Source organism: Siniperca chuatsi, linkage group LG11 (assembly GCF_020085105.1).
Source record: "Siniperca chuatsi isolate FFG_IHB_CAS linkage group LG11, ASM2008510v1, whole genome shotgun sequence".
Lineage (NCBI taxonomy): Eukaryota > Metazoa > Chordata > Actinopteri > Centrarchiformes > Sinipercidae > Siniperca > Siniperca chuatsi.
The window spans coordinates 6490389-6518340 of record NC_058052.1 but is presented as its reverse complement, the minus strand read 5'-3'; the positions used below and the strand labels follow the sequence as shown (position 1 = coordinate 6518340).

The 27952-nt window shown below is 40.4% G+C and overlaps 2 protein-coding genes across 5 annotated transcripts; one reads left to right on the top strand and one right to left on the bottom strand.

Moving 5' to 3' along the window:
* Positions 1–5: 5 nt before the first annotated feature.
* LOC122884705 (placenta-specific protein 9-like) lies at positions 6–9363 on the bottom strand. Its single transcript, XM_044214967.1, has 3 exons — positions 9073–9363; positions 745–836; positions 6–306 (listed from the first exon to the last, which is right to left on the bottom strand). The coding sequence occupies exons 1-3, from the start codon at positions 9134–9136 to the stop codon at positions 157–159; spliced, it is 306 nt and encodes a 101-aa protein (XP_044070902.1). The 5' UTR covers positions 9137–9363; the 3' UTR covers positions 6–156.
* Positions 1771–27905, top strand: LOC122884703 (L-threonine ammonia-lyase). Of its 4 annotated transcripts, none has more exons than XM_044214965.1 (11): positions 1771–2296; positions 18650–18977; positions 20622–20738; positions 21583–21824; positions 23403–23568; positions 24809–24908; positions 25090–25165; positions 25511–25636; positions 26036–26203; positions 26334–26391; positions 27260–27905. In XM_044214965.1, exons 1-11 carry the CDS (start codon positions 2292–2294, stop codon positions 27356–27358), a joined length of 1485 nt encoding a protein of 494 aa, XP_044070900.1. In that variant the 5' UTR covers positions 1771–2291; the 3' UTR covers positions 27359–27905. The 4 variants fall into 4 exon arrangements, with proteins under 4 accessions (XP_044070900.1, XP_044070901.1, XP_044070898.1 ...); XM_044214966.1 differs by having other exon boundaries at positions 1772–2110; XM_044214963.1 differs by lacking the exon at positions 1771–2296 and adding an exon at positions 15246–16046.
* Positions 27906–27952: the final 47 nt, after the last annotated feature.

Sequence of the window (27952 nt, the reverse complement as noted above, 5' to 3'; positions counted from 1 at the left end):
CCCTCTTTTTTTAAGATATAAAACATTTATTTTGATATACAAAAACAATATATGCATATACACAGTTTTTTTAAATGTTTTGCATTTAAGTCATGGAAACCGATTTAATCCTTCAAAGTTCTTCTTGAGTCCTTCTTGCATGGATGTCTGGTTAGTTTACGACTGGCCCCTCTGCCCTGGGACTTCCAGGATATCCACAGCTGTCCTTCCTGTATTGTCCATCAGGGGGCGCCACTTTGGATCTTCAATGGCATCCAGAAGAGCAGCCAGCTCAACCTCCAACTTCTCAACTGTGTCCTCTACTTTCTGCAGGAGACAGAAGACATAGTTGGGTGGTTGACATATGAATAATACATTAATAAGTTGTAGTATGAATAATAGAATCATCACTCATGAATAATACAATCACTTATTCATATGAATAATACAGTTGCCCAAAACAGCTAGTAAGGTAAGGTCAAAGTAAGTGTGGGGTTTGTCAGATGAGACGAATGTGGAGACTTGGAGTAACTCATCAGCGTTTTGGAAAATTTTGAGAAATCATGCGCAGTGACTGTGGATGTGGCAGTGAGCCACGGCTTTGTCGACATCCTTGAAAGGAAATGCTGAGGATTTTTGTTTTTGGCAGCCTAATGGAGAGAAAGCTGACTTTTTAATAATGAAGCACCATGGGGAAAAACATCCAGAATCCTGATGGTTTCAAACCACTGAGGGCTGAATGTGAGATTGGTTTGGAAACAGCACCTTCTCCACTACATCCAGGCGGTCGTGAAGGTTCATGTGCTCTTGACAGGCACTTGAACGCACCGCTCGAGGCTGCAGGTCAGGCTCAGGTCCTGAAAACAGAAAAGATGCATATGTGTGTGGATTTTCATTTGTATGACGTTTAAAACCATTTTAAAAAGCATTAAAGCTGATCATACTTAACACTGACTGATTTCAAAAGGAGCATTTCACCTAATCTCCACATTTAAACAGGTATTAGAAAAAAATATTTTCTAAGACAGTAAGAGATATCTACTTAAGTCCAACCTATTCTGGAAAACAGCAAAGCATTTAAACCAAAAATCCATTTTCCACACCCCAAGCAAACCTGATTACCCACTAAAGGAGCAGTACAAGGATATAAACTCTAGTATTGGATGTTAAAGGAATAGTTTGACATTTGGGGAAATATGCTTATTCACATTCTTGCCGATGTTAGATGAAAAGATCGACACGACTTATGTCTGTAGCCTACCTTGAACGTGAAGCTTTTAAAGCTCACTAATTAACATGTTAGTCAAACGACTAGCGGAGACTCCAGGATGTCCTGGAGATACAAGAAATAATGTGTTAATTAGTGAGCTTTACTGTATGTTCAGACCATAGACTATATATAAAGATGGACGATGCGTCTCCACTTCCTGCCACTGTACAAAAATGAAGCCAAAATATCCCAGATACGGGAGCTGCCATCTTGCGCTGGTGACGTCATTTGGAGCCAGTGTCTGCACAGTAGTGAACGGGGTTGGAGCTTCGGTACCGAGGTCCCGCCCATTCACCCGGCCTACTCAATTTCAAGCCGGCCTCAGCTGTCAATCATGGCGTGTAACCCCCCCGATTTATAGCATCAAATAACTAATTAGAACCAAACTTATCAACGAACACCTGAACACACATCAGCGTGGTAAGAACAACCTAAAATGACAGAAACCATCTTTGGGAAAAATGTATTTGACGTGTACTTTTGAGTTTTTAGTTTGTCTCATGTCCCATCCGCTAACATGGAGGGGGCGGGGTTTATGACCTATACTGCAGTCAGCCACCAGGGGGCGATCGAGATGTTTTGGCTTCACTTTTGGGGAGCTGTCATGTCATCCATCTTTATATACAGTCTGTGGGTCTGACAGAATGTGAGGGACATTTCTTAGATGGCGTGATTGCATAGGCTACAGAGATAAGATAAAAAAACTGTGATTTGATGTGAATTCGCGCGGGACAGCTCAACCCGACAGGAAGATGTGTCAATTTTGGGCGAAAAAAATGCGCTAATGTGCTTCATAAACGTACAGAGACGAGAGGAAAAATAAGAAAGAGAGGGGAAAAAACTAAAACAACTGGAGTTCTGGTGAGTTCTGAGGTCAGAGGCTGAGCTGTCAAACACACACAGACACACTCCCATTCGGTGCCTGTGCTGATAGCTAGCTTACAGCTAACGTTTGTACAGTTGGTACACTGACTGTGGACTGATAAACTGGACTGCACAAAAGGTTCAGTGGTCAAATTTGCATGAATGAGTCAAGGCGAAAATGAGGTAGGCTGATTTTGTTACATTTGGACAGAGTCAGGCTAGCTGTTTTCTCGTTTTTTTCCCAGTCTTTATGCTAAGCTAAGCTAACCGGCAGATGGCTGTGGCTTCATTTTCAGCATACAAACATGAGATTGGTATCCATACTCTAATCAGTCAACTCACAGCAAGGCAGAAAATAAGTGTTTTTTCCCCTAAAATGTCCAGCTATTCTTTTAGGTGGAGTCTTTGGTGCTATAGGCCTAATACAAATGTGAGAAATAAACAATTGAATCTATTTCAGTGCAAATTTACTATTTGGATCGTTTTGCTTGTTTCCAAGTCAAATAATCATTTCATGTGTGGTATATTCTTTAGTCAAGTAACATTTTAGCAGGAGAGTGATCTGCCTTATCATGTGGAGTCTAAAATGAGTATAAAAACTATACAACACTGAGCACACTGAGGAAAACCATAATGCTCTTGGTGTGAATTCACTTCAGCAGGGTGGGGAGGGCCACGTTGTTCCTGCCGTTTCCCCCTCACAATTATGTTTCCAATTATCAGTTTCTCTTTGAAGCCAACATATTTGAGGGGAAGTCTGCATTCTCTCGCAGGACTCTGCTTCAATTTTTTTAACACCTTCTTAGTGGCTGCAGGCCAAGCTCCCATTGATAGCATTCATACTTTATAAATGAGTGAACTTCTCATTCATTTACTGAATGCTGGCAGCGGTGCTGTTGCTTTTATTCAGATGAAGCATTTGGAGTGTGTGCGGACAGCTAATGCCCGAGAGCGTGTGGTGTCATTGAACATTAATGATACTAAGGCAGCGTTAGGTTGCCTCTGCAGAGTGGGTTTTGTCACTATCATTCTTCACATACCATGGCTGCTTGCCAATGACCAAACATGGATGTGCTTTCACATGTTCTCCTGGAAAAATATAGTTAGTAGATCATTCCTTGAAAAAACACTTTACGTCCCATCTTGAAGTTTCTCTTCTAACCAAGGCAATGAGCTCTACCTTCCAGTGAGCCAAAATAACCTGAAAAGCTGAAACTCTAAACCCACAAACTGTATTTCTTTGGTTTTCTTGAGGTTAAAAATCCCCAATTTTTTGTTTAACAGCCAATCACGTTGGACACTTGAGACTGTTCAACTTTTAAGCATTCTGGGTTAAATAGTCACAATCATTCCTACCTTCCCACCTTTTCATACCTTTGCATTACTCATTTTGTCCTCTCTAGGGTGTTTGACTGTCCTTATCGGAAAACCGAGCTTCACATGTACACACTTTTGGAAATATTCATTTTAGGAAAAAAAACACCAGGCTTTCAGTCTACTGTCAAATAAACACAGACTGTGGCTTTGTTCAGGTTTCCTTCTTAGCTCTTCAGCAGCAGCTGCAGCTGTTAATTTCACCATATTCACATTTGGCATGCACTAAAAAAGATGAAGACAAAATGTATTTGTTTGCTTTCATGAGTGGGCATTTAATGTCATGCTGATACAGAGGTAGATACAGGGATTGTTTTTCTGCTGATGTCCCGCTGTAAACGGTATCCATCCTAACAAGTCATTTACTCCACCACTGATCTTTAAAATCTTTTCTTCCTTAAGCAATAAAGGCTGTGCCAGCAAAGTCGGCCAGAAATTATTCCCATATCTTATTCTGCACATTGTCCTCTCATGTACAGCCGTGCCTTAGCATCAGGCTGCCTTGATTTTACAGAGATATCCCATGGAAACATTTTACAAGCTCCATTACGCCCGTCCGGAGGGGCGCCAGTTTCAGTACATGCAGGAAACGGGCCAAGAAAGAGCGATGGATGGATGGAAGTTACCATAAGCTCATCTGATTTTCTCACTGAGCGAACAAAGCAGATGTCTGCCCTGGTGTGTCCTCCGTGATGGAGGTTTAGTTGAACTTGACTCGGGGGCATGAAGATTTGGCAAACTTCACCTGCTTTGGTTTGACAGTGACAGATGAATTATCAGCAGTCTGCTAAAGACATGAAGATTTCCTACGCAGAATCTGGAGGTAGACGTTATTAAAGGGCTGTTTTTTTTGTTGTTGCATTTCAAAACAACCACAATTTTCAATGTAACAGAATGTGCTACTGGTTTCCTGATTAAAAAAATAAAAAACAATCCCCCCCAAACAACAGCTGTGCTTGCATCGAAATTTCAGTGTATGTTTGTGTGATCAGTGTGTACACAGCACAGCCTGCTTTTTAGGAGGGGGAAACTTGCAACAGAAAGCTTCATGTTGATGTTCCCAATGAATGCTGTTATGAAAAGGAAGAAGTGTCTCTGTTGTATGCAATAAACTACAGATGCAATTAATGTGGCTGATGCCAAATAGCTGACTGGCTGAGATGTTATATTATCACCAGTCTGTTTCCAAACAGCGGGAAGGCATTTGTTCTTGGCTTTTGCTTTATATGAAGACTTTTTCCCCTGTCAGAACTGTTCCAGGTGGTTGAGAAATCACATAGTAACCCCCCACACTCCAAGCACACCACAGGAAAAGCAAACACAGATGATGATCTAACTCGCTGACTCTACCCGAGGACAAAGGTGAATGACCGTTTGTGTGTGTGTGTTGAGTGTGTGTGCAGTTTTTTCTAGCTCTGGGTTTGTGTACTGACATGGCTCTTTACAGGAGAGAGGGAGTTCAGCCGAGTGCAAAATTGAGAAGTCAGTTTAGTTCACAACAACAGTGTTCGTACAAACCAAGTTTCGGCCTGACAGACGCAAAAGGAAAACATTAAGAAGGTTTACAAGCAGGATCAATGAAGAATAAAATCCTGTTCTAAGATGTGTGTACTGCATAGCAGCCTGTGCAACAGCAGATGTGCCTGCCATGACACGTCAACTTCCTTCACCTTTTACTCAATTCAGTTAAATTCAGCGGGGCTTTATCGGCATGGGAAACAGACGTTAACTTTGCCAAAGCAAATATGTGTTCCAAATAGGTTTCTGTTAATTATCAGTGGGTATCTGCCTAATTCTGCTCTACATGCATTCGTTAATGTTTTGTTCTGTGTACGTGTAAAATGTATCTGCAGAATTCTGCATGTAAAGATTCTGTTGGATGTTTGTCCCAACGGGTATAGCTATGATGACTGAGTGGACCCCATACTTCACTACCATACAGCGCAATGGGCTGTATGACACTATCAAATATTTTAAGCCAAATTTTTATTGGAATTTGGAAATTATGAAATTTTCTCTTAATTGCATTTAGAGCTCTTCAGGCTTTTTCTTTTAGTGCATTCACTGCCATGTTGAAACTCCCTGATGCTGTTATGGTTATACCAAGGTAGGTATAATACTCATACTGTGTTCAATGAAATGATTATTTATGGTAAAATGGTATGTGTTCTCCTGGCATCTGGGGCGTTTTTGAAAAGTCACGACATTAGTTTTCTTTGTATTTACTGCCAGGGCCCAGTTCTGACAGTGCTTTTCTACTATGTGCAGCTGTTGCTGTACTCCTTGTTCAGTAGGAGACAGTAGAACAAGGTCATCAGCATAAAACAATGTATTTAACCAGATCGCCCCCATACCACAATGTAGAAGTCTGTAATAGAGCCCTTCATGCCAAATAGAGTCGAAGGCTTTCTTGAAATCAATAAATGAATGTGAATATCTTACCATTTTTTGTTTGGTGTACATGTTTGTTAATTAAAGTGTGAAGGGTATATACATGGTCAGTGGTGTGGTGTTTTCGGAAGAAGCCAATTTCATTTTTACTCAAGATGGAGTGTTTGTCAAGGAATTCTAGTGTTCTTTTATTTAGAATACTACAGAATAGTTTACCTACTAACTGCTGACACAGATGTCACCAGGGTCTGATTTGTCCCCACTCTTATGAATGGGGGAAATGAGCCCTTTGCACCAGATGTTGGGAAAACATCCTGACTGATCTCTGGGGTGCTGCATTTGAGCATTTAATTTTTAATGCTGTCTGGACCACAAGCTTTCCATGGCTGGAGAGATTTTGTCTGTGTGGTCAAATCTTCCCAAGTAATTGGGAAATCAAGGGGGTTTTGGTTGTCTTTAATTGTTTCTTCTACCTTGATCAGAATGAATTAGATGTATTGGTATGTCTTTGTACATATTTTCAAAATGCGTTCTCCAGATATCACCATTTTGGATGGGTAGTGCTTGTGGTTGCTTTGTGTTGAAGTTGTTCCACATATCCCAGAATTGAATTTGATTAATGGCATTCTCAATATCTTCAAGTTTCATATGGGTTTTTTTTTGTTCCTAACTGTACATTTATATTTGTTTAAAATTTCATTGTACCTAATGCGTAAGGCTGGGTTTTTTGGTTGCCAATGTTTTTCATTTGCTATTTTTCTCAGGTCTTTTCTGATGGTCTTGCATTCTTGATCAAACAATGAGTCTGCGTTTTGCTTTTTAACAGGCTTCTGTTTTTGTTTTATAAGGTTAGCTTTAATAGCTTCCTTATGCAATATCATATTGATATCATCAATGACCTTTTTTACACCATCTCTGGTGGGGACATATTGATTTTGGTTATATACTGATATGTCATTCATCAGGTCAGGTGAGTTCAAGGCCATGATGAAGTTGTCTCCACTGTCTTGGGCCCATCTGTAAGTAGGATTTATACAGCTTACTGGGTTCCCTTTTTGTGTCACACATTTGACCTGAGAGTTTAAAGAACACATTTATTTGGTTGTGGTTTGAAAGGGGGGATTGCTATCTGACAGTGAATGCACTGATAGTGGAGAGGTCCATGTCAGTGAATGCATAGTCTACTACACTAGACTCAAGAACTTAGGAGCATGTGACTCTCCCTAAAGAGTCTCATCTGAATCTACCGTTATTGACACTTCAACTGCTTGAAATGCACACACTTGAACAATCTTCAGTGCGTCACCTTCAACTGAAATTTCAACTGCTTTCACTGCTTACAATTCAACTGACAATTCAGCTGCTTTCAGTGCTTAAACGTCAACTGACAGTTTACTTGCTTTCAGTGAATACAGGTCAACTGACACTTCAGCAAATTTTTTACTTTCAGCTGAGAGATCAACTTTTTTTAGCTCTAACACCTCAACGGACATTCCAACTGCTTTCATTGCTTACGATTCAACTGCTTTCAACACTTTCACTTCATCTGACATCTCAGCAGCTGAAGTGCTTTAACCGCAACTGTAACTATAAATTTAGGAAGCAACAAATTAACATTGAAAAGATTTTAACCTGTTTCCAGTGAACACATTTTTTACACCAATAGAGTGCCTTTTCTGAGATAGTGGCCCTTGAACCATGGAAAATCCTTAAAACTATTATTCCACCCACATTAACAGCTTTTCGTATTTTAAATGTAAAGTAAAATTAAAGTTCCCCTCCAGACACATTTTAAAGTATGTATGGATATGTGGGTGAGCGACATACATCCATGGTGAGAGAGCAGTGCACATCAAGGTGGCTAGAGTTAGAGGAAACATTGGAGAGATTCAGCCATACATGTTTGAGCCTCAGTCAGAGCCAGATGAGGAGTCTGTCCGGCAATTAGCAGACATATCAGAATGGTTAGTGTAGTTAGCATCTTTTATTTGTTAATGTTATTCTTGGGCTTGTTAGCTTGTGACTGGCAGTGGCTGACAAAGCGTTAGTGATTATGTTGCTATGATGTTACAGTGTGTTCTCATTGTTATTATGTAACGTTAGTAGATAGTGGAAGGAAGCTCCGGGGTCCGATTTACATCCAAAAACTGCCCACTCTACCATGTTTGCTGTCAAAACTTTCACTACGCTAACTTAGTGCAAACTCTCGCTCTCTGTACTGACAAGTTCGGTCTACGCTGGAGGTTTCAGGTTTCTTTGCCGGCGACATTGCAACTGGCTTTCGCATTTGTGACGTCCCAAATCTAGCTTGCCCGCAGTAGGTTTGAATCTCAGATTTTAGGAAAGTGCACAGACATCTCCCCCTTCAGTAGAGGAATATGAAAACACCTCTCTATTAACAAACTTTGCACAGATACAAGTCAGTAAAGTCAAGGTCTGACATTTTAGGTGACTTGAACATAAGAAAAACACATTTTTGGGGTGGAGGGGTACTTTAAGCTTTAAAGATGAAATATGAGATTAAATTCTTTTTGTGTTTATAAGTGAGTGTGTGTGCTTGCTTGTTGCGTAAGGATGAGTGTTCATTTTGCTGTATGAATCCTGCAGTTGGCCATTCTTACAGTATGAAGTCAGTGTAATTCACACTTGAGGCCGTCACTCAGATGTGGCTTTGGAGCATTGGCCCACGTTTTTGTGAATTTCCATTGGACTTTAGTAAAACTGGTAAACAATGCTAAACACACTGGTTAGAAGCAAGCAGATGAACATAACTGATGAAGCAAAGAGTGATTGAAACTATGCTGACAGAATATTAGATTAAGTGTAGCCAGAGCTGCAGTAAAATTAGAAACAGATGTGCTGGCAATCCCTGAACACACACAGACTCACATGTATGCGTATGTACACCCATGATGTCAGTTCAGCTTCATGTGTGTTTATCCAGCCATCATCTACAAACACTTACACACATCTGTGAAGCATATAAAATGTTTTTTACCATGCAACAAAGTAATAATGTATGAAGTAGACATGAGAAAATGTATTTCCACTGCACTGATCCATAAATCATCTGTTGTAGTAAATCAACGCACCTTCAACACTGATCTGCTCAGCTGAATTCCCAGCTGTGTGTCCTGTGTGACCTGTGACCCCCTCTACCCTCCCTCCTCCTGACCACACCCTACAGCCCTTACCTGCTGCAGCGTAGCCAATCAGAAGTAAGATGAGTCCAAATGAGGAGGTGGAGGGGCAGGTCATGGTGAAACCTGGCAAGCAGCTGGTACAGAGAGTGTGTGAGAGAAATGAAAGAAACAGAGAGTGAGAGAAAGAGAGAGAGAGCCCCCAAATCTCCTCTAATTCAGAACCAGACTGAAAACAAGAAGCTTTCTTCTCCCCCTCTTTGCCCTGCGTTCGCTCTCTTGCTCTCTAATCCTTCCCTCGTTGACTTGGTTGCGCCCAGTTTCCTAATGAAAACGTTAGATGCAGAACGAAAAGCTCAGTATCCAGAAAGGGGCGGGTGGGATGTACTGGGGAGGGGACTCAGATCTCAGTTCAGCCACAGACTTTTAAAGAAAGGAACTTTGTTTTTTATGTGGTGTAAGTTTTGTGTTACATTTGTGGTCACTAGTATTTTCATGTTCCCCTTGAAGTTAAAACATGACATAAGAGGACTTATCCCTTTCCAGAAATCAGATTTCAATGTTATATTCATACCATATTCCAGTACTATATTACACTGTCTTACACACACCCTCTTTTGACTTACTGTTAAATATAAGAAAATGCTGTGAGGCATTTAAGATTGCTTATTTCTAGCAATACTCAAGGTAAGATTGAAGTGGACAACATCTCATTTGTTTTTATTTCATTATTTAGTATTTTTAGTATAGTATTTTTCGATGAAATCGATGAAATAACAAAAGGACTCAAGGCTGCCGAGTTCTTACTGGGAAAATCAGTCAGTGTTTCCGTTCAGCAGGAAGTCAGAGAAATCAAAATCAATTCAGCAGCAGAGAATGCCCTTTATAATCGCATTGATTGGTTCCTGTTATTCTCACTGAATTGACTTCTCTCTCTCTCTCTCTCTCTGTCTGTGTGACTCACACACCTTCCCACACACACAAACACACAGCCAAGACTATTACGTAGCAAACATGGTTATCTTCATTAAGCCAGACTGTCTTGAGCCTCGTGCTCTGCTCTCTTGTCTGGCCTGTTAAGCAGATCTACAGGTTAAGCAGCAGAAAACAAAACTGGAGGAAAAATGAGTGAAGGGATCAAAGGAGAGAGGAGAGAAGAGAGCCCGAGACATTTCTATCTGTCAGTAGATAAAAACCAGAGATACAGGCCAAGGATACAAGAAAAGAAACAGTTCTATGGCCAAGAATTACAGTATATATCTCACACATGAACAACCTTCTTGGTCATTGATTTATACTATAGTTTTAGCAGTGGAAACTCATTTATCCTCTTATATCATCTTAGGCAAAGCAAAAAAAGATTAGAAATCACATTTGAAGGGACGCAACATCATTTTATACTGTCAAAATGAATTTGATACGCAAAACATCACACAAGAAAGAAACCTTTTTCTAATATGACACATACTGAAGTTTTTAACACATTTTTAACATTTAATAGAAAAATGAAGATAAAGATGTAGTTTTTCCTGAGCAGATTGCTACTTTATTCTTACACTGATTTTATGAATTATTCAGAAAACAATGCCTTATTTATTTATCAGTTTATTTAACAAGGACAGTGTGCATTAATAAACAAGTTGTCATGTTATCTTTGTTTGAAGATTTGTATGGAGAGAGCTCAGAATGAATCATAGAAATAAGGATATCTTTCAAATGTATTTGTTTTTCATGAGCATGGATACAACAATATATCCATATCATGTGAATGTTTAGGAGAAATGGCTTGAGACTCACTATAAAAAGTATTCTAAAACAGCATGATATTAAATGTACATGTATGTCAAAGTTCATCTTGTGACCCTCCATTCAGGTAGTGAATGTTAGTTTAAGTCCAGCCAGAAAGTAGACACATAGTGAAGCGCAGAGCATCTACACAAACACAGAGCCAGAGGATCGTGGCATCCAGTCAGCCGACGTCACGCTGATCTCTGGTGTGACAGACTGCTGGAGGTGGGGTCACCTTCTCATTGTCTATTTCTGTCCAGTCTTCCTCTTTGTGCTGTCTTTTTATTTTGTTCAATATAATGCCGCCAGCCGTTATGATGAACAAATGTCGTCACGAGCATGGAAAGATGAAGGAGACGCTCAATAGTGGCTTGATCATTTTATCCAGTCAAACAGTTATCTTCTCCTGAGCATGGACCTCACTAAACCTTGTTGTTGCCAAGAAGTGAGCTCAGCTTTCTGTGCCTGTCTGGCCCCTGGCATGCACCGTCCTCCTGCCACTTTTTTAAGGAGCTAAATCTTATTTGGGTGAGGTGTGTGGTTGTGTGTGTGAAGTCTGTGACTCCATCAAACGAAACAAAGCTCCACCCTCTGCTTTTAAGTCATTAGTTGACCTTTGGTTTCCCTTGACTGTGTCCTAATCCCATTGAAGATTTGCTGTACTTACAGAAACTATCAGCAGCCTGACTGAAAGGACTAGTTTTTGGAGGTTTGTCATGTGGTCAGCTTAGCTTACCAAATCTTTTCTGCCTGCCTGGTAGATACAGCCACTGTGTTCAGTTGACATTTCATCATATAGTACTGTATTTTTAATATCCAACGTATGAAGACACATTTTTGAGATATTCAAAGTTGGTATTACTTTTCTTTCCACAGTCTGTACATTTATAACTTTTATTAATATTAATACTACCACTACCATTACATTATTATTTAAAAATTTTATGTGGAATATGCATTGTGCTACTGTATGCTCTCTTACCTCCTGTTCTCTCTCTTTCTCTCTCTCTCTCTCTCTCTCTCTCTCTCTCTCCCTCTCTCTCTCTCTCTCTCTCAACCCACCAGCAGCGGCATATGGCCGCCCACCCTGAGTCTGGTTCTGCCCGAGGTTTCTGCCTCTTAAAAGGAAGTTTTTCTTTGCCACTGTCGCCAAGTGCTTGCTCATGGTGGGAGTTGCTGGGTCTCTGTAAATAATATTATAAAGAGTACGGTCTAGACCTGCTCTCTAGGAAAAGTGCAATGAGATAACTTCTGTTATGAATTGGCGCTATATAAATAAAATTTAATTGAAATTTAAATAGAAAACAATCTAAAATAAGGGCTACAAGGAATGAAGAAATGGGGCAAAATTCATTTCACCATGACAAGAAATATACACTTCCTGGCCGCTATATTAGGTACACCTGTACAGTCTAATGCAGTCCAGTACAACATCTCTGCCACATATTCCACCTTTACAAAGCTCATAATGGCCAGCTTTTACTTTCCAAGAGGTGTTTATTCAACTATATGTTTATTACTGAGCTTGTAGTCAGTGGTGGTATTGTACTGAACTGATTTATATTGAAATGTGTTTCTAATATTCTTTCCCCCTCACGTTTGTAAATAGGGTGGGCAAAACATTAGAAACCCCTCTCAATATAATGCAGTCCAGTTTAACACCACTGCAAACGACAACCTTTGAGTCCTTTGAGTCCTTACCGCAGCGGCCCAGGTTCGAATCAAGCACCCCCCCAATCTTAATGTCCTTTTTACACCAAAATTAGCACGTGTATGCAGGTTTTTTAAATGTGGGTAAAACCCACAAAAATATGTACTTTCATGTAGGGTAGAGCAGTCTGACATGATTTCTGAGGTGAATGCATCATCAATAGGCTAAATCGGAATACATTTTTAAAGGTTAGCAATAATTGTAAGGTTAGCTGAGTGGTAGAATTTCTACCTGCCGCCTGTGAGACCTGAGTTTGATACACACATTGCAGTTAGCAACGTTTTCATTCACAGCTGTGAAATAGCTCCAAACGATGATCGTCTTTCATTCAGTCACCAGTGCAATTGTGTGTTGGATTAAACTGGTAAGGGCACACTGCAGGTGCGCGGCGTGTATGTTGTCAGAGTGCACACAACACGACAACAGCAGAGGAGACGCAAAGAGTATGCACTAAGATGTGTTCGTGACAACTGAACGTTTGCACAGACAGTTCTACACTTTGAGCCTTTGAAATACAAGAGAAAAGCAGATCCCTTTTTGGTATCGATTCTATTGACGTTAGTATCGATCTTCAAATCGAGACGTAGTATCTGTAGTATTGATATTTTGGTATCGATCCGCCCACCCTTAAGGGTTAGTCAACAGTAGAAAGGAGCATGGAGGCCAGTGACAATGTTACGGTGGTTGCTGTGTGTAGCCCATAGACTGTATAAAAATAAGGTGTAGCCGTGGTGTTTCTGGTTCAACAGCACAGTGCTGGGCGGGTGACAGGTGTGTTTATGGTGTTTGTGTGCTCTTGAAGACGTCACAGCTCGGATATAAAGCCACACAGCTGACGGACTGTTAGCCTAGCATGCTAATAGGCTACTACATATGTTTACAGACATCCGCAGATAGAAACAGATGAAAGAGCAGGGGGAGTTGTGCTGGAAAAGGGGCTCAGAATTGGTGTGTCCACCCGGGTGTCATGTTTCCATCACTGCTGATCGGAGCTGGAGCCAATAAATACCTGTGACTACTGCAGAGTCATTTAACCCGGGAATGAATGCTGATTGTACCCTTTGCCATGGAAGACAAAAGCCAGATGTTAGTGGGTTTTTTGTCCAGCGTAAAAGGATGTTAAATGTAAAGGGTTCAGTGTGCTTGAAATAAACTAGGTTGTATGACGTGTCGCCTGACCACATGTAAGGGCACAGTGTTTATACCTGTTCTAAATGGCCACACTCTTTTTGGGGCAAAAAGCATGCTGTCATGGTGGGGGAATTGTACAAATGGGAATAGCGGCCCACATTTCTGTACAGTCTGCTCGAAGGCATTCACTCAGCTGTACACACAGAAAGTCACGGAAGTTGATGTGTAAATAATCAAAAAGGGAGCTTGAGAGAGAAAGTTCAAATCCTGCTTACTTTCTCACCTCCACACACTTGGCAAATTGCTCCATGAAGTGGGCATGCTTGTCAGGTTATTGGTTTTGGAAAGGAACAAAAATTGCCAGACGCAGCCTCACCAATTCCGACGTCAGAGAGGGGTAGGGGGAAGGGGTTTCAGACATTGTTAAATGACTATCCAAAAGGCACAGGCATACTGAGGCCCTAACCATGCATTTCTGCTTACCATGGACTAGTCAGAGTTATGCAAATCATTTTGAAATTCAGTATAGGTCTACTAGGCTAGGAATTGTATTATCTTACCAATAAAGCAAACAATGAAAAAGAATGTATTTTTGTCAATAAGATCTGCTGGGGCAGATCTGGGTAGAATAGTATCAGCAGTGACTGACACTTTACTTGACACTATCTGCACTATGCTGAGGCAGCAAACTCCACCCATCTTACACTCCATTCACTACACTCAGATTTACCTGCAAATACTGTTTGAGCCATGTCTGCTAAAGGGATTATCTCTGATTATACACATTCCTGTAGTGATCTGAGTAAGGGCATGCATATTATCTGGAAGAAGCCTGTCCAGTGAACGCTGGCATCATTGTGGCTCCTCAGTTCAGATTTGAGGGACACGTTGGACATCCGATCAGAGCTGAATAGGATCTGGACTGCCTGCTGAGTTCTGGCAGCAGCCAATTTACCTCTTCTCCACTTTCCCTAAAGTCTCTGTTATCTGTCTGTCTGGAAGCCTTTCTCACTCTACACTTGTACGACATACACTGTTTGATTTATCTAGGGAAGCCTTGCTCTTCTGCAGCAACATCCTGCTTCAGTTTCTTACGAATGCAAGTACTGACGTCTGACAGCTGAACAGAAAATCGTCTACTGTTGCCCTCTATGTATCTCATAGAGAGTGCAATGGACCTGGATTCTAGATATGGAATATGGAGACGTGAGAGTTATTTATGGCTGTTTTACACTCATTTTGCAGGTACCATTATCAGATCCTGCAATTCTCTGGACACAAACCTGCATCTCTACCCTTTAAGGCACCCCACTTTCTTTCATTTCTGATCCTCCATCCATAGTCGTCTCCTCTGTGTGGTTGAGCCTCCAGATCACTGCTCCCTAGATAAACCCTAAGTCTGCATCTATCTCCTTAGACGTCTGATTAGCACTACGTCATAGAAAGGGGAAGTAATCCTGGTCTGGGCCCAGGAATAGAGCCTTGGGAGGGGCCATGCCACTGGAGAGACGCTGCAGAGCCTCCATGCATGTGTCCCTGAGTAATCCCTTCTTAAATAGCCCCTGGGCAGGGAAAGGGGGAGGGAGCTGGGGCAGGGGATGTTACACGGTGGGAGCAGCTCCAGTCAGTGTCCTCTTATCCCTCGGACACACCACAGCAGTCGGAGGAGTAGAGGGATTCAGATACAGAGACTTGTTGGACTGTAAGAGGACAGTGCTTCGACCAGGATGAACTTTGCTGCCCAGTTATTCTACTCGAGCTACTTGAGCGAGCGACTTGAGCGTTTGTACTCACCCAGGCCTGCACTTAAAGACAGCGAGGAGAATGACCCCTTCTGGCAGAGGTGGGAAATTGCAACATGTAGCCCCCTGGATCCCCCAGACCTCTCCCCTAACCAGCTCCGCCCCGTAGAAACAGATTTACCCTCTGCCCAGAGTTCGGAGCTAGCTCCTACCTCCACAGCCTCAGTGCCTCTTTCTTCCGTTACTTCTATTCCTCCTCCTCATCTACTTTCTTTGCAGCCTACCCTAACAAACACACCCTCAAATTTCCAATGTCTTCCTCCTCCTCATCTCAATCACAAAAGGAAATCACAGGAAACAAAACCACCCACTTGTCTTCCAAATCCACATTTGGATGCTGCAATCCCCAAATCAAGGTTTCACGAACTCCCTTCCAACAATCATCTTTCTCTTCAGATGGTTCTCCCCAAAACTTGTCCTGCTCCACCCAGGTCCCCAGAAGAAATGGCCTCCTCCTCTTCCATCCCCCTGTCTTCTCCTTCCACCTCTTCCTCAACTCCTGCTCCTTGTAGAGGAGAGCTACTCCCAACCTTCCAAGCCCTGATAGACTTGCTCCTTCGCTTGGTCCTCTACCTTATTCTCCTCTTCGCCCCCAGGTAATTCTCACAGATTTAGAGAAAAAAAAGAGAGAAATCAAAGAGGCATAGGATCAAAGAGGTAGGCTGATCATGAATCCATGTGCAATATGTGCCACCATTTTGTGCAATATATAAATGACATCACATCTAGAGTAAAAAAAAAAGGGGTTGCAAGTACTTACTCTGTGTTTTTCTTCATGGAATACCATGATTGTCAGGATTTAAGACAAACTAAAGAAAATTTACTTTCAAGTACTTTGGTGTGAGTATTCAAACCTTGTGGAGCTACTTGTGGTAGGCTAAAACAGACTGTGAGAATGCAAGAAAGTTGTCAAACCCAGACCTGAATGATATATATATAATGCAAGATCGACAGTCAGGTTCATATAATACTAGGAGACATTTTCTTTTCCCAAATGAACATTGTTCTAGTAGAAAAAGGAAGCGGTACAGCAGCCAGTTGGGGCATTTAGTCTTTAAAAGGACATTAAGAAGCTGAGATAGTGCAATGACGAAAGCCTGGTGGGCTGAAATGTCTCCTTCACTTTTTGCTTTGTCCTCACTTTTTGTTTTTATGTATCATTTTGAATTAAAATAACCTATTTCTACCATCTCAGCTCCTCATCTCTTTTGAGGAGGCCTTTTGAGGCTTGATACTAGCTGCCGTGCTGCTCTTTTCCCCCTTTGATGTTGCTTTTGAACCAAAGCACCCTAATAACAGGTGCAGCCTTGGACTTTTCCATTCACAGTTGTGCTAAGAGAACACGGTGTGCCTGAACAACAGACTGAAAGTGACTGAGAAGTGGGGCAGAGGGCAGTAATGGACGCTGGGGACTAGGTGAAAGGTCATGGTAGTGTTTATGGCAGATCATTGTGATATCAATAGACTGGGATGTTCTCTGCAGAGTGCTGGCAGATTCAGTTGTTTTGGAGAACTGCTCCACCTGGTGGATATTTTGACACACTAAAAGCTCACTAAAGCGCTTCGTCACTGAATAATTTTTATTTTACTTTACTTCTTGAGTTATTTAGCTATATCTGGACTATCATGATGCAGCAAAACCCCTCCATCTGGCAGGTTAAAAAACCAAACACATCACTTTTTGCTTATCTGAATACGACTGGCATGGCTCAACTGCACAACCTTACTCAAAGTTTCAAATTTAGCTATTAACCTTTTGTGATCTGCTTTAGTGGCTAAGTGACAGGATTAATCTCCAAAGGGTGTAATCCTATTATTATGTATATACTGTGTAAAGGGCCTCCTGATTAACTATGTGGTTATAGAAATGTCCACAATCGAATCCAGTTTTGTGCAATGTCATTTGAGAAATGAAAGTCAGTAGATTTAGGAAGAAATTGAACTATTTAAATGAATTGTACTGTTTGATTATATTCAGTGCCCATTTACTGAGCTGTTAGAAATCAAACTGTCTTGCCTTTGGGCCTAAATTGCCACTTTAATCGTTTGTGTGTCTCCTAAAAAGAGGAGCTGAATGACCCAATGAATCTTATAGATGTAATCTGTCACAATGAGTGGAAGCTGGGTTGACATGAAAGGTGAATCAATTCATCTTACACTGAGGGATACGTACAGTAGCTTTATGCCAGGGTTGAGGTCTGTTCAATTTCAGTCCAATCAGTTCAGGAATTTTCTACCAAACTCAAAAATTGTACAAATGTCACAACCCAATCTCAAATGTTAACAGAACAGTGATGTCTGAGTTGCAGTTTCAGTGTATAATGTGAATTTGATGAATCACTGTCATGTGTGGGGTGGGTATGCAAAAACTGTTTTCTCAGAAAAGAGTTTCACTGATATTGTTTGCTGGAGGCGACACATAGACATCACTACTTTCTATTCTGGTTCATATCCAATTGAGACTCTCATTTGTAAATTGACAGACAGGCTCTTTCTATTTTCACTCTGCCCTGCCTACGGTCCACTTTTGCTTTGATGTTTCTGTTTTTGCAAATGGTTTATCATACAATACCCTTGTACTCACCAAATTTCTCTCAGTGAGAATGAAATTATTGGAAGTTCATTTCTCTCAATTAGCGGCTCTAATGAGGGGTTTACCTATGAATCTAGAATCCCAGCTTCCTGGTCACAAATAAACCAGCTATGGCTTTTTAAAGCAGCCCAAGCCTTAGCTAGCAACAACAACATAAGTCTGACAAAATAAAATTGCACATAATGTATATTGTAATGGATTAGATCTCAGGCAAGTTTCAAGTATCTAGAAGTTGATTTTAGTGAAATTCAAGGAATTCTAGAAAACACAATAAAAATGTAAAACAAACTCCTTCGGTGTGCTTTGAAAACTGTTTACCAGTAATATACAGTTTACTATGTAACATGAAGTAAACAAGTTAAAACATGCAAATAAAATATAACGATCCTTTGAGGATCTCTTGGGGGTCACTGTGAGAATAATAGCTTCACGGGATTCAGGATGTCTAGTGTGTAAAAATGTTAGAATTTAAGTAAAAAAGTTTCTTCCTACCTAGTCAAATCTGTGTAGTCAATAATTTTACTAAAGTAGAGGTCAGTTTTCTCAAACGCAGGATATCGGATTTGAAAATTTAACTTAATGTCTGTCTGTTGTCTTCTTTCCCAGAGAGGAGTTGCATCTGGGCCCCAGTCAGCCCGGTGGCTCTTACAAATGTGGCCACGTCAGTAACGGCACCGCAGGCCACAGACCCACCCTCATTGAACCAGAGCGGCTGAAGGACTTTGGTGAGGAGGAGCTTCTCAATGGGGATGTGAAGGTCTATGACACCAAGGTGGTGGGGGGTCCTAAGATCATGCTCATGGAGCCCCCCAAAACCAGACGTGTCAGCGAGTTCAGGATCGTCCCCAGACCTCCTACCCAGTACCTCCGCTTTGAGGACATCAGCGCCGCGGCCTTCAGGATCCAGACAGTGATACAGAAGACACCCTGCACGGTACACTAGCATAGCATGACCTTACATAGTGTGAAGTCATGTGGAGGGAAAGAAAGTGGTGGGTGACCTCTGACCTCGGTTAGAAGAGCGAACATCATTTCTGTAACTGGACAGACATAATAGGAGCTCTGTTTGGATTCTGACAAGGGTTTGACGTAGTTTGTTATATACATCAAACTAATTCAACTAAATATTTGAAAGGTGGTCAGGTTTATTTAAAAAAAATGAAAATAAAGAATTTACATAAGTGGTCTGGAATACACACCAACAATTAGGTGCTGGTCATGGCATATGACATATTTGGAAAGAGGAAGATTTGATTGTCTTTTTCAAGGCAAGTTTAAGTGTCAGAGCTTCTATATACGTACACATCATTAACAAGTCAAGAGGTACACCTGAGTTCATCACAAATGATTACCGAAAATTAGAAGAAATTCTTGAGAAAATACATCAACATTCATTTCCATATACATTTCTAAATAACCGGAGACACAAAATGGAAACTGCGCTTCCAAAAATGTTCAAATGTCTTAGTAACCCAATTTATAGAAAACAATCTAAAATAAGGGCTACAAGGAATGGACAAATGGGGCAAAATTCATTTCACCATTACAAGAAATATACACTCCCTGGCCGCTATATTAGGTACACCTGTACAGTCTAATGCAGTCCAGTACAACATCTCTGCCACATACAGTATTCCACCTTTACAAAGCTCATAATGGCCAGCTTTTACTTTCCGAGAGGTGTTTATTCAACTATATGTTTATTACTGAGCTTGTAGTCAGTGGTGGTATTGTACTGAACTGATTTATATTGAAATGTGTTTCTAATATTCTTTCCCCCTCACGTTTGTAAATAGGGTGGGCAAAACATTAGAAACCCCTCTCAATATAATGCAGTCCAGTTTAACACCACTGCAAACGACAACCTCAATAATGAACATTTAGTTAAATGAATACTCTTTCTGACAGTGTCAATCAAAACTGAACATTATTATCTTTGTAAAGGTAGAATTTATGGGTGAGCTGTTGTATTAGATTGCATTACATTTTACAGGTGTACCTAATAAAGTGGCCACTGAGTATATACTTAGGCGCCCTCACTGAACAACTGAATAAACATAGAGGCATAAGATAATTCTAATGATAACTTCATCCGTAGGGAATAAATAACGATTAAGTTGATAAGATAAATACATATATTTACAAACAAGTAAGTAAGCCTATGTTAATACAAACCATGGTAAACTATTAATATAAAGTATGAATTTTGAACGTCATAATACAGAAACAGATAAAGACATACTATCCTGACTTTCATCCAGTATGATTCTCTTCCAAGTAACAGATTATCTTGATTACCACCTGAATGAAAATAAAGAAACATATAAAACACACTACACATTCTGTAAATGCAATACAACTCGTTCTTCTTTGTCTTTAGCTGTTATTTTGCCCACATTGCATGCATGCTGAAATTCATATATTATCATACTTTTGTATATTTCCATTCAATATCTTGTCAGATTATAACGGGGTAGACTAACTGAAGAAATAGTTTTAAGCTAATGTACAGTTCAGTACACTCATAAGATTAAACGTAGAGCTGCCCTTAAAATGCTGCTTCTTTTTTTGGGTGCAGTACTCCAGACTGTCCAAACAGTACGGGATGGAGATCTACCTGAAGAAGGAGCACCTGCACTACACCGGCTCTGTGAAGGAGAGAGGAGTCCTGTACCTGCTCACCTCCCTCACACAGGTGCAACCAGGCAGAGAGAGAGAGAGAGACAGGATGATCCCTTCCATGTCTGTCGGGTCACAACGAGTGTGATCTACTATCTGTGTGTTCGTGCAGACACACGTGTTAACTGACCATTACTGACCTGTAGTGACAAAAATAGTCTGAGTGCAGCTTTAATGGACAGCGGCTCGGAAATGTGTCCCTTTGCATGAGTATACTGTATGTTTAGGAGCAAGTGAGCCTGATTTCTGTCAGACAACTGAGAGAACTAAACTGAACTGTAATCATTGTCATCAGTATGAATGGACTACCAGCAGAGTTTTGTTTTTGAGTTTCTTATTAATTCTTAAATTTAGGCAAGTTTGAGTTTCTGGCGAGGACAAGTGGTGATGGATTGAGTACACTGTTGGAAAAATGACTTGCGACTTGAAGTTGATGATGATTTCATTGTGTATGTACGCTTCATGTAGCGCGTTTAAAGCCGGAAACCCACCTAAACAATGACGGGAAAGGAGTTCGTCCTAGTTCAGTGCATCATATCATAGTGTAACTTGGCACCTGGAAGTACATGTGTGGTGATGTAATATCTGTTATGTGTTACCCTTAAGCCTTTTAAAGGAATAGTTTGCCATTTTGGGAAATATGCGTATTCGCTTTCTGGTGGAGAGTTAGATGAGAAGATCAATACCACTCTCATACTTATTTTTTAAATATAAGGTTAGCTTAGCTTAGCATAAAGACTGTAGACACACTGTAGAGGATTTTTCATCGATTTCCAGCGAATCTATTGATGTTTGCTGTGTTTACATGTTTATGATATATGAATATACTGTACGTCAAGCATGTGTTTATGTCCCTGCAGGAGCAGCAGAGGAAGGGTGTGATCGTGGCCACTGACTGTAACTTCTCCATGGCTGTGGCTCACCATGCAGTGGAGCTGAAGATCCCGGTGTTTGCCATCATGCCGTCATGCTGCTCCTCGCCTCGCCTCAGGATCTACAGAGACTACGGCGCCATGGTCATCTCCTACGGCAGCACTGGTCACGACTCCCAGAACCACGCCTGCCATCTGGCCAAAGAGAACGGATACCTCTACCTGGAAGAGTCAGTCCCACTTATACTCATTTTAACATTTCGCTCAGAGGTCACACTATGTCTGTCTGTACTGCAACCAGTAATTAGAAAATGTATGCTTATTTACAACTTGCTCAAATACTTAAACAAAGTATATAATTCAAGAAAAAGAAGATGCTGTTTTGTTTTGACAGGCAGACATTTTGACTTGTCAGAGCAGGAAAAGCATTAACAATGGCTCTGCTCCCAGCCAATCCAGTGAGCCACTATGCACAATACCAGGACTCTGTTAATGTTATTAATTACACCAGTGATTTTCCTGTTATGACATGTCAAAATGTAGAGTGGGGGTTTCTGGCCTAACTTCGCCTCCTTGCAAAGTGCATGGAGAAAGTAGAAAGTCTTAAAGGGCCAAAACTCCTAAATGTATTGTGAGACCGACACACTGGCCACGACCTTTTATCACATATCAATATTTCTGTCATGAAAAATGTCCATTCTCTTATCACAGCTGGAGAGTCACTGCAAACTGTAAACACTGTAGGCAGTGGTCAGTGGAAGGCACTGAGTACTCTTATATACTCTTATAGAGTCTATGTAACTTTTGGTGAATGGTGACCACTGTGGCCACAAGTGGCAATTACAGGATAATGGTAAATGCCACAACATAGTGTAATAATAGCATCATTGGAGAAGAGTCATAAAGTCAGCAACACAGAATCAGTTACACAGCAGTATTTACCTAAAGCTTGCTAACATTAGCTACCATAAGATACTGGTCATACCAAGTGTAAGTAAGTAAGGCTGTAGCAGTAAAACCTCTGAGTGTATTGAATTGGGCGAAGGTGCATTTTTTCAAATGAATTACATTTTTCATGTATAATGAGAAGAATGTGTTATTTATCCTCACAAAGGTCTAACTTAAAATCTCTTTTCCACTGAAAAGTACATGATTTAAAAAGTGAATGGTGTGCGCTCACATTTAAAGGTCCAGTGTGTAGGATTTAGTGGCATCCAGCGGTGAAATTGCAGATTGCAACCATTTGAATACCGCTCACCTCACCCTCCCCTTCCAAGCGTGTAGGAGAAACTACGGTAGCCGGAAACTCGCGAAAAACCAGTGTTTGGTTTGTCTGTTCTGGACTTCTGTAGAAACATGGCGATGCAACATGGCGGCCTCCGTGGAAGAGGACCCATAGATATAAAGGGCTATTTAACATGATTCTTATTTTCAGGTGATTATACACTAATGAAAACATGCTTTCATTTCATTCAAATGCAAACATGACACACACTGAATGTCAGGGGTTGTGTAACACTATGGTAACTTTTGCATACTGTAATGGAGGTTGATCATGAATTGAAATCATATTTCGACCACAATTTCCCATTGTTTTCATAACTGAGAAGAGTGTATTATTTCTTTCATCTGTTGAAATAAAGTCTGCTATCTTTGTGCACAGTGCGGAGAAACTGGAGGCACAAAGATGAAAATGGGTATAACAAAGGAAACCTTCTCAAACCTATGAGGTCTGCTGATCATCAGGGCACTCTGGAGCCCTTCACCTGATGTATTCTTTTTTTCTACGTCTGTTTTCTGATGCCCAGAGATGAAAGTGCAGCGTACCTGGCAGGACTGGGCACTGTGGGCATGGAGATCTATGACCAAGTGCCCAAACTGGACGCAGTGGTTGTTCCTGCAGCTGGACAGTATGGTCTACTGGCTGGTACAGCTGCAGCCATCAAACACCTCAACTCGCAAATTCTTGTCATAGTAAGTAAATGCTCAGAAGTTAGATTTTTGTAATTCATGGAGGCAGAATGTATAAACATCTGTATATCACTGTCAACGTCACTACAATACCTACAATGTATAGTATGAGTTGATCTGTAGCCTCTCTCTCACAGCAGTGGTGTTGTTAGTGCTGTTTCTTAAAATGAGGTCACATTTCCCACAAACCCTTACTTATTATTGCAAAAATGAGATTGCTACTCGCTTCCTACATCTCCCTGGTGTTGATCCAAGCATGTTTTTCATTCAGCTTGGATTTCCTTAACAAGATAAATGTATTTGAAGTGTTTTCCCTTGTTCCACTATCTGCCCACAGCTGAAACTCTGACAGCTTTAGCTCTGTTTACACTGGAGGAACAGAACAGCCCTGTGCTTCTCTTTTCAATCATAAAGAAATATCTCTGTGTATGATGAAGCAATCAATCAAATTTACTGCCAAATATGACCCAGTAGTGAACATTATAAAATGTATTAATTCATTAAGGCTACCAATCTTCCCATAGATGTTATTTATTTCTTTATTTCTGCATAATGTATTTACAATACTTCAATGAAAAGCAAACAAACAAACAAAAAACCCACGACACATAACATCTGACATCCATACACACCATAGGAATCAACAGCACTAATGACAAACACTGAGATGAAACAACACAATAATTAAAAAAAAAACTATTGTATGAATAAATAAATAAATAAATAAATAAATATAATCTTAACATTTTATTAAAGCATGTTTTTCTACTTTCGGTCAAAAATCCTGGTATTGAATTCCATGCTACCATTAGCTGGTCCTGTTTTTATCATAGTAATCGTACAAATGTCTCACATTTTATTTATGTTAGTACTGAAGGTGTAGCTCATGTAATCATAGTGGGCAGCTGCATGAGCAATTTTATTTTGAAAGGCAGTCTGTAGACCAAGTATACAAAATTGATGACATTCCCATCAGCCTCAGCTGTACTTTGTGTTCAGTGCTTATTAGCAAATGTTAGCATGCTAACATGCGACGCTAAAATGGTGACCATGGCAAACAGCATACCTGCAAAACATCAGCATGTTAGCATTGTCATTGCGAGCATGTTAGCATTTAGCTCAGAAGCACTGTTGTGTCTAAGTACTGTATCTTGTTTAAACATGTGGTAATATGGTGAAAATATACAAGTAGTATAATCCTAAAAACTTAAACAATTCTAACTGAATGGACTTTCTTCAACAGGGAATTGAACCAGAAGGTTTCCCTCTGCTGCTACAATCTCTGAAAACTGACAGTCCAGTCAAAGACATACACAGCAACCCCAATAAGAAACTCTATGGAGGTAAACTCAGTTCAGAGTTAGTAGTCGGTTCTGGTTCCAGACATGTAGTACAGAACTGTCATGTAAACGCTTAATAAACTTTGTCATTATCTGCACATTTTTTTCTGTTAGAAGCTCATATGGCTTTTTAATTTCTTTCCAGCAGTAGCTGAACATATGTTGATCTTCTGTCTGTTCTCAGATCTTATGGAGCGTTCGCTGGGTGTTAACACCTTCCAGCTGGCAAAGAAACTAGTAGATAAAGTCATCTCTGTCAGGTACTGCATCTCCACGGCACATTTACACTCTCAAGCTTCATTTGAATGGTTTTACTCAGACATTAGATATCCATTGTGTGAAGAAATATGGCCTGCATGTTAAAATTCAGATTATGATTTACTGTTACCAGCCATCTTTACATTTTGCCATTTGAAGTATTGACTGCTGAATTTCAGGTATTTTAATGCAGAAATTAATTATTTTGGACTAAATCTTCTCATATTAAACCTAATTTTAAAAAGTAATGGACTGTGGAAAGGAAATCCTCTCTGTGTTTACTAAGTGTGGAATATAATTGTCAAGGCTGCCGTACATTTTTTTCTTTCTTTACCTCTGCCTCTCAGTGAGGAGGACTCTCTGGTGGCGATGCTGCGGTTTCAGGAGTTTGAACGCTCCACTGTGGACACAGAGGGAGCCATGGGACTGGCTGCCATCTTGGCTGGACAACTACCAGAACTGAGAGGCAAAAAGTGGGTCAGACTTGTTTATATTATTGAACCTGAACTTCCTTTTCAAAAGGTCAGAAGTCAGGAACAGACAGCAGCATTCATTTATTGCTAATAGGTGAACATCTTATAACTACTGTAAAGCACTCCTCTTCATGTTTATAGAAGATCCACAAGTTTTCTTGTGTGTATGAGGCCTATTTTTTTTTTTTTTAAACAATGTTAAAACCCTCTGTATCATTTTAAATATAGTCCTAACTGTGAGGGCTGAGACATTTTTCTTCATGCCTGAAAAGCTGACATTTTGGCAATACTGCGATGTCAGCAGAGCTAATCCGTTTGGCTGCAGATGAAACAAGACTCCCTCTGTGTATGTGCGTGTGTGTGTGTGTGTGTGTGTGTGTGTGTGTGTGTCTGCCGTAGGGTCGCTGTAGTGGTGAGCAGTGCTAACATGGAGCTGGAGCTGATGAGGCAGTGTGTGGACCGAGCCCTGGTGCTGGACGATCGGGTCAGTAAGTTCTCTGTGCAGCTAGGAGAATGGCCAGGAGACATGGCTAAGCTGCTGGACGTCCTGTCCAGAGAGGACGTCAGGTAGGGTCAACACCCGTCCATTTAAAGATCTTTTACTCTGTTGTTTCATGCTGAGGTCCAATCTGTTTTAAGTTTAATGTCCCTTGATGCCACCTTTAATCCTTTGCTCTTTCTGTCTTTTCCCTTCCAGGTTGTTGGATGTCTGCCATCGGAGACAAAGTGGCAAGTCAGACCTCTTCAAGGCAAAGGTAGGCGTCTAATCTCTCCTCTTCAGCTCGTTCTTTTTCCTACTGCTCTTCAATCCGCTCATCTACTTTTCCTTCATTGCCATGGAACTATGTGTGGCTGTGGCTATGAGTTGGCAGGACAAAGTTGTGTGATTAAGAGGGCCAAAAATACAAATCAAGTATACCTCATGGAGGTATTTATGCTGTATTTGGAGAAGACCTACGCTTACACCGCAAGAAATATTGGTACCTTTGTAACATTGTAACTAATGGCTTTATTAATAAGTTAAAAATAATTTACTAATGCTTACTAGATCAGTTATAATCCATTAAAAAGAACAATTTTTGGGTTGCCAGGTTGTGAAAAATCTTTGGAAAAGGGCTGCAGATGATATGCACCAAAATCCATTTATCAACAACTTACTAACAGCTGCATATTTGATGGTTCAAAACCCTATATTAATAACTTATTAACATTTATAACTGCTACTTCATGGCCTATTTGAAAATAATAAACCCATGAGTATTTATTAATGGATTACCAAATAGAAAATACAAACATCATTAATAAATTATTTACTAACCATTAATAAAGACATTAGTTACAATTCATGAAACCTTTCATTTTACCAAAACATTTAAATAATTTTGCCAGGTATAACTAATATACTATGTAACATTTGAAAGAAGAAATTGCCTACATTATTGCATCTACAGTCTACACTGACAGATTGGCACTGTACTGTTAATTCACCAGCAGTGTCAAAAGGTGAAAGGTGTTGCATAATTAACTGGCAACCCGCTCACTGCCCTAATACAAGTGTGTGTGTATGTGTGTGTGTGTGTGTGTGTGTGTGTGTGGGCTAACTGTATCGCTGTGTGTTCATAGGTGGAGTGTGTGGTGGAAACCAGGGATAAGACAAAGAGTGCTCAGCTGCGCAAGACACTGAGTGAGCGCTACCCCTCTATATGCTGGCTGGACCGGTGATCACAACAACATGAACACAAACTATATTTATAATAGAAAACTAAAAAAGAAGAGGAAGTGACATATTCATAAAATGTGAGATGACGTGCAAACACATCCTGTAACATACACTACTATATATGAACTCTGTTATAGGAATCTCATTAAGACAATGGCTGTTAAGCAAACCTAAGTGTATACAGAAAAGCCTTGAGATTATAGAGCAAATACTATTCATATTACTGCATATGCTGCTATTGTTCTTTAATCATAGCACCCTGTAATTACAGTAAAGTGCTTAGGCTGCATTCAGAAGATGAATATAGTTCTTACAATTTACCATTAATCACAGAGTATGAATTATACACTGTAGATGCAGGCGTACTCCTCTTTGTAAGTAAGTACACACTATACACCTCCCTAAACCACCAGCATAAAATATGTATTTTTCAATCCATATTGTTTTTAAACTGTTGTATATATTTCTGTATTTATACTGTCTGAGATGGTAGAGTCAATCCAAGTTAAGTGTTCTCCAAATAAAAAATTGACTAATTCTATGACCTTATCCTGATGGTTTTGTGATGTTTGGGGGAAAGTGGAGAACAATTGTAT